Here is a 15,569-nt window from a genome sequence, read left to right as displayed (position 1 = left end):
TCATAGCAGAATATATAGGAGAGGCTACCCTCTCCTTCTTTGACCTATTAATACCGCTGATAATTTAAAGTGTTTGTCTTAAGGGTATATATGTATTTTAATATTGATATAAATAAAGTCTTTTTAAGGGGGGGGTTTCTAGTAAGGGTTGTCCCCGAAGGGGTTTACCCCTTAAAGGTTGTTTATGATTTATTGCCCTGGAACCTCAGGAATCCTTTTTTTCTGTTTTCATACAATTTACCCTGACCTCATCCACTTCTGCTGTCCAATTTCCTGACACACCCATCTCTATTGTCAAAAATCATCTTGTTTCTGACATTTTCACTAAACCTACAGATGTTAATTCCATCTTAAGATTTCACCATCCACACATCATGCTGCGTTCATTACCAGTCAGTCAAATGACAAGTAAAGTCGGATGTCTCAGTTTCCAAACCACCACAAAGATATCTCACTACTGCTAATAAGGGATCATATCCCTGCTGTTCATGTGTTAAATGTTCATATATGATAAAAGGTGGGGAATTTATACATCAGACTAGTGGCAAAAAATACCACAGTAGATTTTATCTCCCATGTAATTCTAATTATGTAATTTACATTCTACAATGTCCATGTAAATTTTTATATGTGGGTGAAACCACACTTGAGACAAAGGTTCGGCTAAACCAGCGCCGATATTCCATTCGGAAAAAAAAAAATGGTCTGATCTTAACGTACCATCCCACTTTAATGAATGTGGGCATGTCGAAAAAGATCTAAAATTCTTTCTCATTGATCATGCACCCCCTCCAAAAAGGGGTGGCATTCGTACAGCCATCTTAAAAAGAAAAGAATTATGGTGGATCCATGAGCTAAATTCGTTGAAACCAAATGGTTTGAACGTTGATTTTATTGTGACACATGACATCTATAATGCTTGACCTTTAATGTTGAAGGTATGTTTTTTGTATGTTGGACTATATTTATTTATATATTGTTTTTTAATTTTACAGATTCGGGTCTGGAGTACGGGATGTTTACTCACCGAACTAATTATCAGCTGTCTTACTGCGGTTCATGTATACTGTGGTTTAATGCAATCTCTGTTACATTGTTTTTATATGTTCATAAATCCATGAGGTATTATTCGTCACCCACATTATAGGTCACATAGTGCCCCCGAAATCTGGCAACAATTATTCACATGATGCTGGCACCTGAGAAGTAAGGGATTGGAGTGTCGGTGGCACGACGGTTTCCGCTACACCCTGACATTCCTGTGCGCTGTTTACGTGCATCAAGAAGACAGCCGTGCGGTGACAACTTTTTGCCCATGGTTGTGCCCTTAATAAAGATGGCGCTGTGCCGCCATGCACTCAGCCATGCATGTGCAGTGGCTGAATATGCATATCACATGACCGCTTATGAGTGACGTCACTTCCGGTTCTCGGAGCCCCGGCCCGGAAGTTATGGAAGTTGGCGTCCTCGTGATACACACTACACATACAGTCTGGTGAGTGACCCTGGCATTACTCCGCCCCTTCTCTTATGTACACTAATTGATGATTAATATGTATAATATCTATGCACCTTTTTTTGAATTTCGGTATGCATGTATGATGCATTAGGTGGTGACATCCCCATGTATATGCATTCCATATATATGTTTATAACTGCACTTTATGAAATATTTTGTATTAATTATGCACTGTATAATGATATTGAATAATTGGTCCTGTGTGAGCATATATATGTCCTGTCATTTGTTGCTTGAGAATAGCTGGGTGAGCTAGCCTCACGTTTATATGCAATAAACTCCAACTTCTTCACCTTACTGGAGTGCCACTGTATTTTGGATTTGAGAGATTATATATATATATATATATATATATATATATATATATATAAAAAAAATTATTTAATTTTTTTAACCTTGAAATCGTTTTGCATGCTACCTGCTTGAGAGAGAAGTGTAACAGAATAAAGAAGAATGTAACAAAAGCTGAATACTTACCAATATCCCAAACACTACTGTAGAAAAGAATCCTCCAATAAATCCTTCCCACGTCTTCTTGGGTGACAGCTGGTAAGAACATAGAGAGAACCAAAACAGAAGTCAGGATACAGCAAGCCAGGGTGCTGCATAGAGCCTCAATATCTTTCCCAAACATAAGATACATCATAAATGGCTGGCAATGGTCTGGTCCTGGCAAGTCTAATATACCAGCTGGCAGGAATTTACTGCATTTAATATTAAGTTCAATGAAAAATATATAAACCCATAGGTGTGCGTACATTGCAGAGATCCTCCTCTCCCATCCTGCAGCAGCACAAAATAAGCCTAGTTTATACAGAGGAATCCACAATTGACAAGATCCAGCTAGCACAGATAAAGATTCAGAAGTGGCTTTTATTAGAGACACAGATAAAACCATGATACTGCCTACACTGGTAACCACTTCTGAATCTTTGTCTGTACAAACTGGATCTTCGTGTCAAATACGACCCCATATGCATTAAAGGTAAGTAAAACTTATCCCCTATCCACAGGATAGGGGAAAAGGGTCTGATCGCAGTGCGGCCCCCAGACTAGGAAATGTGCAGGAGTAACAAACGACTCGGGGGTCCAGTCACAGCCAGTGATTGATTGAGCGGGCTGTCAATTTTTTTTCTGGATGGATGGATGGATCCCCTCAGTTAGCCAGAATAAAAAAGGTACTGTAAAGAGAGTGCCACTTACACCGACACACTCACTTTGATTGTCAATCTATTTGAATACGAGCCATATCATACTACAGTACTAGCAATGGCTGGAATTGTCATAACATCTACATACCACAAAGACATGGCGGTGAATTATTTACTGCAGGCCACCTCCTGCCATCCGGGCCATGTCGTTACCAACCTCCTTGTAGGGGAGATGACTAGGTCCAGAATAAACTGTACCCTGTGAGAATGCCAAGAAATTGGATCTTGTCTGACACAAAGAGGGTATTCTAAGTGGAGTATCCAGCGAGCTACAATGTGGGCAACTCATTTAAACAGAACCAGGTTTCAGGGACGACACAGAAAAAAAAATTATAATAATTTCTACCCAATACAGCCACGAATATAACATTTGCAACATCATTAAAAAATATTTACCAGTAGATATAGGGGATAGAGACTTTAAAAATATTTTTTGTGATATAGATGTTTATTTCACTTTTATGAGACACCTTTATGAAACACATTATTTGGTATAACTTGCATTAGTCCATATATTTAAATAGTTTCTTATCTGTAGCATTACCATGCTTTATACTTCATGTTTTTATTACCATTTTTATTGCTTGTATTCATGATGATACACTGTGAATATGATGGCTACAGGGTTAAAGGGGGTACTCCGGTGCTTAGACATCTTATCCCCTATCCAAAGGATAGAGGATAAGATGGCTGATCGCGGGAGTCCCGCTGCTGGGGACCCCCGGGATCTTGCACGCGGCACCCCGTTTGTAATCAGTCCCTGGAGCGTGTTCTCTCCGGGACTGATTACCGGCGACTACAGGGGGGGCGGCGTGATGTCCCCGCCCCCGTGTGATGTCATGCTCCGCCCCTCAATGCAAGCCTAAGGGAGGGGTGTGACAGCTATCACGCCCCCTCCCGCAGGCTTGCATTGAGGGGCGGGGCGTGACATCACACGCCGCCCGCCCTGTAGTCGCTGGTAATCAGTCCCGGAGCGAACACGCTCCGGGGACTGATTACAGACGGGGTGCCGCGTGTAAGATCACGGGGGTCCCCAGCGACAGGACTCCCGCGATCAGGCATCTTATCCCCTATCCTTTGGATAGGGGATAAGATGTCTAAGCACCGGAGAACCCCTTTAATCCCTGATTACACCTGTGTGTGATCGGGTTAATCCGCCCTGCATCCACTATATAAGAGTCTCACTTTACTTGTAAGAGCTAAGGCTGCTTTCAGACTATAAAATTCAGCCGTTTTAAAGATCCGTTTGATGTTCCGTTATGAAAACCCTGAAAATCGGCCATTAAACGTCCGTTAGAAAATCCCATTATAGTCTATGGGATTTTTACATTATCCGTTTTAATCCGTTATTAATAACGGACGTTATTTTGTGATGGGAGAATGAACGGAAGAAATAGTGCATGCACTATTTCTCCCATTACTATCTTCCGTCACAAAATAACGTCCATTATTAATAACGGACTATAACGGATTAAAACGGATAATGTAAAAATCCCATAGACTGTAATGGGATTTTCTAACGGACGTTTAATGGCCGATTTTCAGGGTTTTCATAACGGAACATCAAACGGATCTTTAAAACGGATGAATTTTATAGTGTGAAAGCAGCCTAAGGCTGCGCAAGACAGCCGAAAGGAGTCACGTGTTACCCTCCATGTCTGTTTGAGAATAAAAGACTAAAAGATTTTAAACTGAGCTATTGCACTGGACTTTGATCTAAATGGCCGGCATGTCTCAATGATATGCAAGTGTTGTATACATGGTGAACAGCAGTATAAGACAGCGCCAAATTTGAAATGTATATCATACTTTTTTTTTTTTTTACCACTATATAACTCAGAGAATAATTTCAACAATCACAAATCTTGTTTAACCCCCTTACAAGATTGGCATGGCCATAACAGCTTTGTCCAAGCAAGGCTCAGGCTGATCGCTGGGGCTCCCCTCACTGTGTCCCTGGCATTCAAGTAGCAGGGGCCCAGTGGTGACTACATTTCTGGGAAAACCCCCTTTAACTTACCTTAATGAGTGGGGTTCGACCAAAGAAGAAGCCAAACATGTATGCCATGATGTCATTACAGATCACACAGGAGATGGGCACTATAAACCTGAAGGAACAGAAAAAACGCATCATACACCAGAGTCCTGGGGGTAGAACTTTACAGGATGGACAATAGACAGGAATCTGCACATCAGATCTATTGTGGTTATCCATATTTTCTTTTGTTTTTTTTTTGCATTGCGAAGCAGACAGCATTTTAAATGTCAGACATGTGACTTATCAGCTGATCCTTTTATAACAATCATCAAAGCACCCCCCATAATGCATTGCTCTGTAGTAACAGGAAAACAGCAAATAGCTGAAAAGAAATCATCATGTGACAAATAATAGGAAGAACTAATGCAAATATTTACAGAGCTACCTATTACACTTTTATAACAATTGTTCAAAAGAGTAATTTTCCATGAAAAGGGTATCCCAGTGTTAAAAAACCTATCCAAAGGATTGTTCATAAAGTGTCTTATCACAGGGAGTCCGACCTCTGGGACCCTCCAATCTCCAAAACAGGGCTCAAATCTCCCCGCTGCATGGAGCACAAAATAGCTTACAATTCTTGGTTAAACTCACTATTATGACTATGGAGATCTTACATAGGACTGCAAGTACATTCATTCACTTTAGCGTGTTACCGCAGGGAAAAAATTATGCAGCACCAAAGAGTTAAATGCCAAAAGCTGAGTTATAAATAAAACACTTTAATATCACGGTGAACAGTTTCCACATAATACAGAACTTTATTTCTGTGCTGCCAAACATTCCCTCTACAGCCGCCCAATGTCAGTACAAAGGGGAGACAATAAAAATGTAAGCCCAGCTCAAACAGGCTTAAGATCTAAGAGGGAAACAGAGCGGGAACAAAACAGTAGTGACATCATCCGGATGGAGGGGAAGGTCAGTAATCATAGGGTCCACTCGTGTCTACTTAGAACTTATTTTCAATATATTCGTCTTGGAAATTATTTATCATTTTTATTTTTCTTTAACCCCTTCTCGCCCCAGGACGTATGCATACGTCCAAGTTGCTACGGTAGCTTGTTAGCGCAACTGGACGTATGCATCCTAGCGATCTCCTGCTCTGTGCGGTGCACTGCAGGAGATCGCCGGCGGGACCATCACAGCCGGGGTCCCGCCGCAGCTGCCAGGGCTACGATCGTGCCGGTCCCGGCAGCATTAACCCGATAGATGCCGTGATCAATCCTGATCATGGCATCTATGGTGTTGACAGGGGGAGGATGCGGGATTGCGGGTCGTCATTGGTTGCTATGGCAGCAGGAGGTCAGATGATGACCTGCTGTCTGCCTGCTATGGAAGCCTATGAGATCAAGCCAGTGGCTGGATCGCACAGGCTGTAGTGTGTGCACCTCATCAGGTTATACTGTGCTGCAGTACAAATGTATTGTTGCAGCATAGTATAACCTGTAAAAAGTGACACAAAAAATTATAAAAATATAAAATAAACGGTTCTTCAATAAAAGTGTAAAGTGTAAAAAAAAAAAAAAAAATGCCAAATAAAAGCCCTGTATTATCATAAAAATAAAAAAAAGCACAAATCATATACATACTAGGTATTGCCATGTCCGTAATGAGGTGTACTATAAAGCTATAATGTAAATTATCTCGCACGGTGAACGCCGCAAAAAAAAAAAAAAAAAAAACAAAAGCACAAAATTCTTACATTTTGGTGCAAATATTATACCAATGAAAAATGACAGCTTGTCCTGCAAAAAAATAAGCCCTCACTCAATGGTGTTGGATGAAAAATATAGTTACAGCTGTCGGAAAATGATAACACAAAAGGGAAAAAAATTTGCTCAGAAAAAGGAAAAAGAACATAAAAAGCTATATAAGAGGGGTATCGCCATAATGGTACCGACTCACATAATAAATATAAAATCCCTTTTACCACACAGTGAACACCATTAAAAAAAATATATATATTTTATAGTTTTTCACCAAAAAAAACAAAAATATACCACTTATATAAAGTACAATATGTCACGAAAAAACTAATCTCAGAATCACTCCGCACAGAAAAAGCGTTCTAAAGTTATTACCACATGTCAAATAAAAAAAAAAAAAGAGCCTGGTCATTAAGGTTAAAAATGGGTCTGTTCTTAAGGGGTTAATCATAATGTGGATTATTTTACAAAAAAAAAAAAAACTCTAAAAATAGAGATGGATAAATCCCCAAAATAGCAAGATTTCCCCAAATATTACAAAATCGTAAAACTGTACTGGCCAGAATATTGCTTCACCAGAATAGCATTGGCCTATAGGGATTAGATAAGAATGTGGTTGTGTACATAGAGGACTCTTTATATCAGTGATCTCTAAACTGTTGACCTCCAGATGTTGCAAAACTACAACTCTCAGCATGCCCAGACAGCCGTTGGCTGTCTGGGCATGCTGGGAGTTGTAGTTATGCAATAGCTGTAAGTCCACAGTTTGGAGATCACTGCTTTATATACTGCAGATTCCCTATTAAAAAGAATAAGAGAATACATAATGCATTGTTGTGCCAAGTTCCCTAGAGTAGAAGGATTTTGTGTTGGTTCCTAGCTTTGGTTTATAGAAGGGATAAGGCGCAGATGTCCTAAAATATTTATATGCGAGCAACAAAATCTACACATCAGCTGCTCAGCTTGTTTACCTTTGCAAAACAATATGCATGCAAAACCTTGTAACGAACATTAAAGGGGTCATCTAACCTTTTAAAAGGCCATGTAAATTAGATTGGCAGGGATCAGACATCGTACGAAAAAATTATATACAAATAAAAATGACCGTATATGGAAAACCAGTCCTCAAAGGACAATAGAAGAAAAAAAGAAGAAAGGGAAAGAAAAGAAAAAAGAAGAAAGGAGAAAGAAAAGAAAGAAAAAAAAGGTAGAATAGAATGAAGGAGTAAAAGGAGAAATAATGTAAAATATGGAAAAACATAAAAAAAATATAAATAGTGGATAAGTGATTGCAAATAAAAAGGAATGCTAATAGACCTGAATCAAGGATGACTACAATGATAAATACAATAGAGACAATATTTAATATAATATGATCTCTCACATCTGGGCAGGGCCCTTGCACCAGATGTAAAGTAAATAAAAATATATTAATGAAGGTAAATGATAAAAATAATTTGGAAAAAAAAAACGCCGGCTGCACATATTTATGGACATTTATCAACGGGTTTAGTCAGGTTTTCTTTACTATAATTATCGCAAAATTGTCGCAACTGCGAGTACGCGATTTTTCGTGCGACATTTTGACTGGAAAGCGAGAAAAGCAAGTTTTCCAAAACTTAACTACGTAGTAATAATTTTAAAATGGACTACGGGTCGTCAGGTATTTATTAACTGCGACAGTCGCAACTGCGCAAAAAAAAAGGCGCAAAAGGGTTACAAATTGACTAAATTTACTCCAGCTCAAACTTGGAGCAGAAAAAGCTACTACCAAAGTAAAAAAGGAAAAATTGCTTATGTGAAAGAAAATTATCAACAGGCTGAAACCAGATGATAAATACGTCGCACATAAGCAAAAAAAAAGTAAGGAAAAAATTACTAAAAAAAAAAGAATACATAAGCAAACATTGATAAATGTCCCTCATTGTGAGTAATAAGAAAAATCACATCCCGGATTGCAGGTATCATTATTTGTTATTACCCATCGCACCCCTGAACTACTGTTGAACTATTACTGAACTATTTCTGGCAACATCGCTCCCTGAACTGACATTTGGACATAGCAGGCGTTACCACACCGCATGGATATATATATACGTGCGGTGTGGTAACGCCTGCTATGTCCAAATGTCAGTTCAGGGAGCGATGTTGCCAGAAATAGTTCAACAGTAGTTCAGGGGTGCGATGGGTAATAACAACCATATATAGTTGATTATTATTTTTATCATTTACCTTCATCAATATATTTGTATTTACTTTACATCTGGTGCAAGGGCCCTGCCCAGATGTGAGAGATCATATTATATTAAATATTGTCTCTATTGTATTTATCATTGTATTCATCCTTGATTCAGGTCTATTAGCATTCATTTTTATTTGCAATCATTTATCTACTATTTATATATATATATTTTTTTATCTATTTTTCCATATTTTCCATTATTTCTCGTTTTTACTTTTTCACCTTTTACTCCTTCATTCTATTCTATTTTTTTTTCTTTCATTTTTCTTTTCTTTCCCTTTCTTCTCTTTTCTTCTATTTTCTACTGTCCTTTGACAGGATAATTTTTTCGTACAGTACTGGGTCTTTTGGGATTGAGACCAACCCAGTTAACCTTGGGACGGTTGGTTTGAGTGAGGTACACATTTTATCTTTTTATCTTACTATCAGACACCCACACTGATCTGTTCAAAGATGCCGCAGCACTCTTATATGTGCCACGGCCTGTTTAAAGTCTACATTCAGTTACGCCAAATCCGTATACTGAACGCCCGTAGTCTCGCGCAAAATTTAAACATATATCCTGCCGGTAGAGACTACGGACGTTCAATCTTCGGATTTGATTGAAGCTCCATAGAATTACATGGGACTTCCGCAAAATTTGAAGATTGAATGCATGTAGTCTCACATAAGTCTCAGGCCCGGGTGGCGCAACGAAAATTTTAGCAAATACATTGAGACAAGGCTGGACCCCCCCCACGATCTCTGGGCCGGCGCTGCATTCACAGAAGCCTGGGGCTTCCATGATTGGGACATCACTCCACGCCCCCTCCATTCATGTCTATGTGAGGAGCGTGACTGCTGCGATTGCCAGTCATACGGTCCGCGGCGGAAATCCTTTGGATAGGGGGTTACATGTCTTGTGGTGGAGTACCCCTTTAAATGTTTGTGGCTGCTCATCCTGCAAACACTAACAGTGATGCAAGTTCTTAGCTGATATATAGACAATGAAAACAACCCATTAAGACACTACATTTTCCCTTGTGACTGTTCTTTAGAGAGTTGTTCAGACTTTTCAAGTCAATAATAGCTGCACCACCTTCTTACCAAAAGTTTTGTAAAAAGGTTGAGCGAATCTACATTAAAGGGGTACTCCACTCCTAGACATATTATCCCCTATCCAAAGGATTGGGAATAAGGTGTCTGATCGCGGGGGGGGTCCTGCCACTTGGGCCCCCACCATCTCAGTGCAGGCACTCCGGCGTTCTGAACATTATAATCAGAAAGCTGGGTTTGGGTGGGCGTGGTCGTGCCTGCATGGAGATTGCGGGGATCCCAGCGGCAGGACCCCCGCAAAGTCTCAATTCACAGAATGACTTCAGGACTAAACGAATTGACAACAGGATTGTGTCATCTTACCATATATTCGCTCAGCTTTTCTACATTAATGTAGCCAACAGGACATGGCAGAAGAATGAGGACTCACCAGATCATGCCTTCAAACAAGTTGTGTATTATTAAGTGAGACTGTGTTACGACGATCAGTAGAGTGACATGGGTCCAGCCAAACTAGAAAAACAAGAATAAAATGCAGATCTAAGGGTCACATATATTTTCCAAATATACATTTTCTGCACCTTTATATTTTGTTTGCTCAGCTGCAGACCATGATCGGTATTGAGTGAAGTGTACAAAATGGTAAACAGCTAAAAGTGCAGGTTTCTGCCTTCTCTATTAGTGGTTGACAGTGACATTTCTGCTCTTACACCCCAACAACAGAAATAGGATTATGAAATTGCCCTATTATATGGGGTATTGGCTAAACAGGCAGCAAACTGTCTGCAAGAGTGCTTCCCAACCAGGGTGCCTCCAGCTGTTGCAAAACTACAACTTCAACTCCCAGTAGGGCATGATGGAAGTTGTAGTTTTGCAACAGCTGGAGGCACCCTAGTTGGGAAACACTGACTTAAGAAGACATTACTGCAGTGTTTCCCAACCAGGGTGCCTCCTGCTGTTGCAAAACTACATCTCCCAGCATGCCCAGACAGCCTTCGGCTGTCTGGGCATGCTGGGAGTTGTAGTTTTGCAACAGCTGGAGACACCTTGGTTGGAAAACACTAGTCAAGCCATGTAAAAAAGACTCCTTAAAGGGGTACTCCACTGGAAAACATTTTCTTTTAAATCAACTGGCGCCAAAAAGTTAAACGAGGGGAGTATATTTTATACAAGTCCCTTAGGGCTGTATTAAACGGGGAGTCCCATACACAATATTAAATTGGGCTTGTTTAAAGGGGTACTCCACTGGAATCAACTGGTGCCACAAAGTTAAACAGATTTGTAAATTACTTCTATAAAAAAAAAAAAAAAAAAAAAATCTTAATCCTTCCAGTACTTATCAGCTGCTGTATGTTCCACAGGAAGGTTCTTTTATTTTTGAAGTTCCTTTCTATCTGACCACAAGTGATCTCTGCTGACACCTCTGTCCGTATGAGGAACTGTCCATAGCAGGATAGGTTTGCTATGAGGATTTGCTCCTACTCTGGACAGTTCCTAAAATGGACAGAGGTGTCAGCAGAGAGCACTGTGGTTAGGCTGAAAAGAACTGTAGAAATAAATACAACTTCCTCTGGAGCACACAGCAGCAGATAAGTACTGAAAGGATTAAGATTTTTTAATACAGGTCATTTACAAATCTGTTTAACTTTGTGGCACCAGTTGATTCCAGTGGAGTACCCCTTTAAACAAGCCCAATTTAGTATTGTGTATAGGACTCCCCGTGTAATACAGTCCTAAGGGACTTGTATAAAATATACTCCCCTCGTCTCTGAATGAAATGTGTACGAACTTAGGTCAGCTTCTTGAGGATTATGTGGATTACAACTTTAATGACTGATGTATATATATATATATATATATCTGTGAAATATATTCATCATTTACCATATAAAATTGCAGACGGTAATGCTTCTTCACCAGGCTGAGCACAAACATACAGAAACCTGCAGATGAAAGAAAAACAGAGAATGTTACAGATTTCTGAACAACCTGCAGTCCGTCATAGGTTACGTACAAGAAAGCTGAGATGTTGCTTAGGCTGGGTTCACACTACGTTTTGTCCCATACGGGAGCGCATACGGCAGGGGGGAGCTAAAAGCTCGCGCTCCCGTATGTCACCGTATGCGCCCCCGTATGTCATTCATTTCAATGAGCCGACCGGAGTGAAACGTTCGGTCCGGTCAGCTCATTTTTGCGCCGTATGCGCTTTTACAACCGGACCTAAAACTGTGGTCAACCACGGTTTTAGGTCATGTTGTAAAAGCGCATACGGCGCAAAAATGAGCCGACCGGACCGAACGTTTCACTCCGGTCGGCTCATTGAAATGAATGACATACGGGAGCGCATACGGTGACATACGGGAGCGCGAGCTTTTAGCTCCCCCCTGCCGTATGCGCTCCCGTATGGGAGAAAACGTAGTGTGAACCCAGCCTTACAGTGAGTTTATCCACATAAATTAGACATTGACCATAAGTAGCAAATAATGTAGGTGGACATTAGTGTCTAAAACTTATTGCAGAGAAAAAACTAAAAATATTTACAAGTGTATAAAGAGAGGGAGAATAATTAGTTTTTATCATGATAAATTATATATTCCGATTTGTTGTCGAAAAACGGCTCTATTGTGCTAGTCACAGCCTCATGGCAAAAGGAAATGGATTCTACAGAGAACCCTTACATACACTTGTATGTACATGTAACATATTGTTCTGTAACAGTGGTCATGCTGAAAGTTATAGTCTTACAACAGCTGGAGACAACTGTTCTATTACTATTAGTAAACGAAAAAGAGGTGCACTTAAAAAATTAAATAAGTAAATAAATATTCCAAAAATAAAAAATAAAAAATAATAAAGAAGAACCTTCCTACCTAGGACATAGAGAGCAAACGAAATGAAGCGATGATATTTGCTGAGGATTCTTAATGGTTCCTCTCTTTGGACCAGTGTAAAGAAGTAGTCAGTGACCGTCTCTCCATAGAAGAAGTAGTTAACACAAAGCAAGAAGTACCTGCAGATAATCAGGATATAGAAAGCAATAAACAGCAAGAACATAGGTTATTATGAAAATTATTATTATTTGGCCATGGGAGTATCTTCTTTGTTTTGGCCATTTGTATATATGTTTAGGAAGCAGATTTTTAACCCCTTATGTGTGTGGGTTCACATACAGCATTTTTTTGTATAATTTCTTAATATATCCCATTTCTTTTGAATTCACTCCTGGCTTTAGGTTGCAAAAAAAAAAAAAAAAAAAAACTTGAAATCGAACACTACAAATGGATGTAAAAAGCTTTGCAGTTTATACACATACATATACTATATATATATATATATATATATATATATATATATATATATATATATATATATATATATACACACACACACACACACACACACACACACACACTTCTTTCTCCTCTCAAATTTATTTTACCAACCTCCGCCCACTAGACTTTCATTAAGAAAAACCGCCCAAATCGGTCCCCTGTATATGGACAAGTAGCTTACGGACAGGTTATCAGGTTACATGATGCCTATACAAGTCCATGAAGAGGGGAAGGGGAAGGAGTACGATAGAATACTTCTAAGAGACAGCTTACACTATTCACTACAGCTCTATAATGCCTTCCATGTCGCGGATTAATCTTAGGGTGTGTATCATATTTCATTTTATTTTTGTATTTCTATGGGATCAGAAGCCGATTACTTTTATAATACCTTTAGGCTTCTTATGTGGATTTAACACTGGATAAAGCCAAATTCACTGCAGATTTAGGTGTGGATTAGTTCCATACAATGGGGCCAATCTGTACCCTAGCTAACTAACAGTTTCTGCATGGAATCCAAACTATTTGCTTACCAGCTAAGTGTCCGAAACCAGGGTAGATCATAGGAATGGTAGACATTGTAGCCAATCATGATAATCTCTTGGAAACATTTAATCTGCACACACATCACCTGTAGAAAGAAGAATACACAGGTTACAAATCAGTCTTTCTTACACATCACTAGAAACCCCCAGGTGGCACTTACAATCATCATGAGCACTATAGGTCCCAGATAGATGATGATGAAGAAGAAACAAATCATGGCCAGGGTGAGGATGCCTCGGATCCACCAGTTCTTCCATCTACAAGAGATACAGGAGACATCTTGTTATCAAAAATCCACACAGATTACTGAGACAACCAGTATTATGAGAGTACGATACACTAGACTATAGAGAGTTTCTCAATGTGAGTCGAAAGAAGCAAGTTAAGTGTGAAACGTTTGTTGCTCTGAGTTGTTCTGCACCGCTTGTATCCCCAAAGTTACCACTTGCATCTGTATGCTTCCTGATTGTCTCTATACCCTAAGTATATGCATACAGCGTTAGAAAATGAAAGGCAGAAATTCTGAAGATAGACTCAGATTTCAGACATCGTTGCACATGTGTTTATTGTTGCACCTTTGGATGCAGATTAGCAGATTTACTGAGGCAACATGAAAAATAAATATATATAAAAAAAATTAAAAAAGTAAATAAAAATTACCCACCACTGGGACTGAACTTCGGCACATTTTTCCAATAATAATGGGGCATGCATTGCACCAAAATATGTACAGAAAAACTAATTTGTGAACTAAAGTACCTCAAAAAAGGGTCATAATACAAAGTAAGAAGAAAAAAAAATAATAACACAGACACGTCAATGGTTTTGATCAGTTGGGTCTCAGCGCTAGATACAGCCAGGAGAAGTGCACGGCTATGCACTTCACTCCCTGGCTCACTACTCAATCTAACTTGTTGAAGGATACAGACTACAAAAAATCAGTGCTTCACAACCAGGGTGTCTCCAGCAGTTGCAAAACTACAACTCCCAGCGTGTCCAGAGCTCATCTCCTCCAACAAGTCAGATCAAGTGGGGAATCGAGGAGAGAAACGCACAGATGCATGCTTCTCCCGTCTATATCAAATGTGCAATAGCTATATGCAATAGTGATGTGGTGGCAGAACTGGACTGTGTGCGGTGAACGGGAGGCCAGACGCATTTCAGTGGGGGTCCCCCTTTCTCAATGGCTCAAAGGGGGACCCCCTGAAACGCGTCTGTCCCCCCCATCACAGCACACAGTGCAGTTCTGCCACCACATCACTATTGCATATAGCTATTGCACATTTGAACTCTAATCCCTTGCAAGCTCCTCCTGCCTGGATTCTGTTGCAGCAAGCCGGACGCAGCGCCGTGCCAACGAGCAGCAGGAGTCGGCATCCCCCTACAGCTGGTAGAGCCAGCGCACCGTAAGGACACCTCTAGTGATGATCTGCATCTGGAAACAAGTACTCTGTACATACAGGCCGTGCGCAGCCAGTGCCAACCTGTATCACATACCCTCCGCTAAAGGCCACGTCCCAATAACGGGACAGTGTGGAATTATAGTATAACTTTCGCATCATCCAGCGCTCACATCACAACTCTGCTCAGTTTAATTACTGACACACAGGATTATTATTTAGAACTTTTTGCACAGACTACATCATTGGATCTAATCATATGTGTCTATAAAGATCTATCACTGAGACACAATACAAAGGTGGTATACTGTGAAAATGTAATTACTATAATGATAATTACAAATACCGGCATTGATACCATGTTTTCATGTTATTTTAACTAATTTTACTGGATCTGTAGCAAGGGCCCTGCACAGATACCAGACTAAGTGTATATTATTTAATAAATCACATATCTTATTTAAACTTAAACCAGCTACATCTTATTTCTCTGTATTTCCATAAATGGAAGGTTACATTTTAATAAGTTTACACCTTAAGGTC

The 15,569-nt window shown here is 39.8% G+C and overlaps 1 protein-coding gene across 2 annotated transcripts in view; it reads right to left on the bottom strand.

Annotated features, from left to right (window-relative positions):
* CDS2 (CDP-diacylglycerol synthase 2) overlaps nucleotides 1-15,569 on the bottom strand; it is a 71,865-nt gene that overhangs the window by 11,863 nt on the left and 44,433 nt on the right. For both annotated transcript variants that reach the window (XM_056571400.1, XM_056571401.1), the window contains 7 exons: nucleotides 13,787-13,883; nucleotides 13,614-13,711; nucleotides 12,619-12,758; nucleotides 11,633-11,691; nucleotides 10,179-10,261; nucleotides 4,751-4,838; nucleotides 1,997-2,065 (listed from right to left, as the gene is read on the bottom strand). In XM_056571400.1, the coding sequence (XP_056427375.1) occupies nucleotides 1,997-2,065; nucleotides 4,751-4,838; nucleotides 10,179-10,261; nucleotides 11,633-11,691; nucleotides 12,619-12,758; nucleotides 13,614-13,711; nucleotides 13,787-13,883 (634 nt within the window). The remainder of the gene's footprint in view (nucleotides 1-1,996; nucleotides 2,066-4,750; nucleotides 4,839-10,178; nucleotides 10,262-11,632; nucleotides 11,692-12,618; nucleotides 12,759-13,613; nucleotides 13,712-13,786; nucleotides 13,884-15,569) is intronic.

The sequence above is a fragment of the Hyla sarda genome, chromosome 4 (assembly GCF_029499605.1).
Source record: "Hyla sarda isolate aHylSar1 chromosome 4, aHylSar1.hap1, whole genome shotgun sequence".
Classification (NCBI taxonomy): Eukaryota; Metazoa; Chordata; class Amphibia; order Anura; family Hylidae; genus Hyla; species Hyla sarda.
Note: the sequence above shows the minus strand (reverse complement) of the source record. Positions and strands in the feature narration are given on the sequence as shown.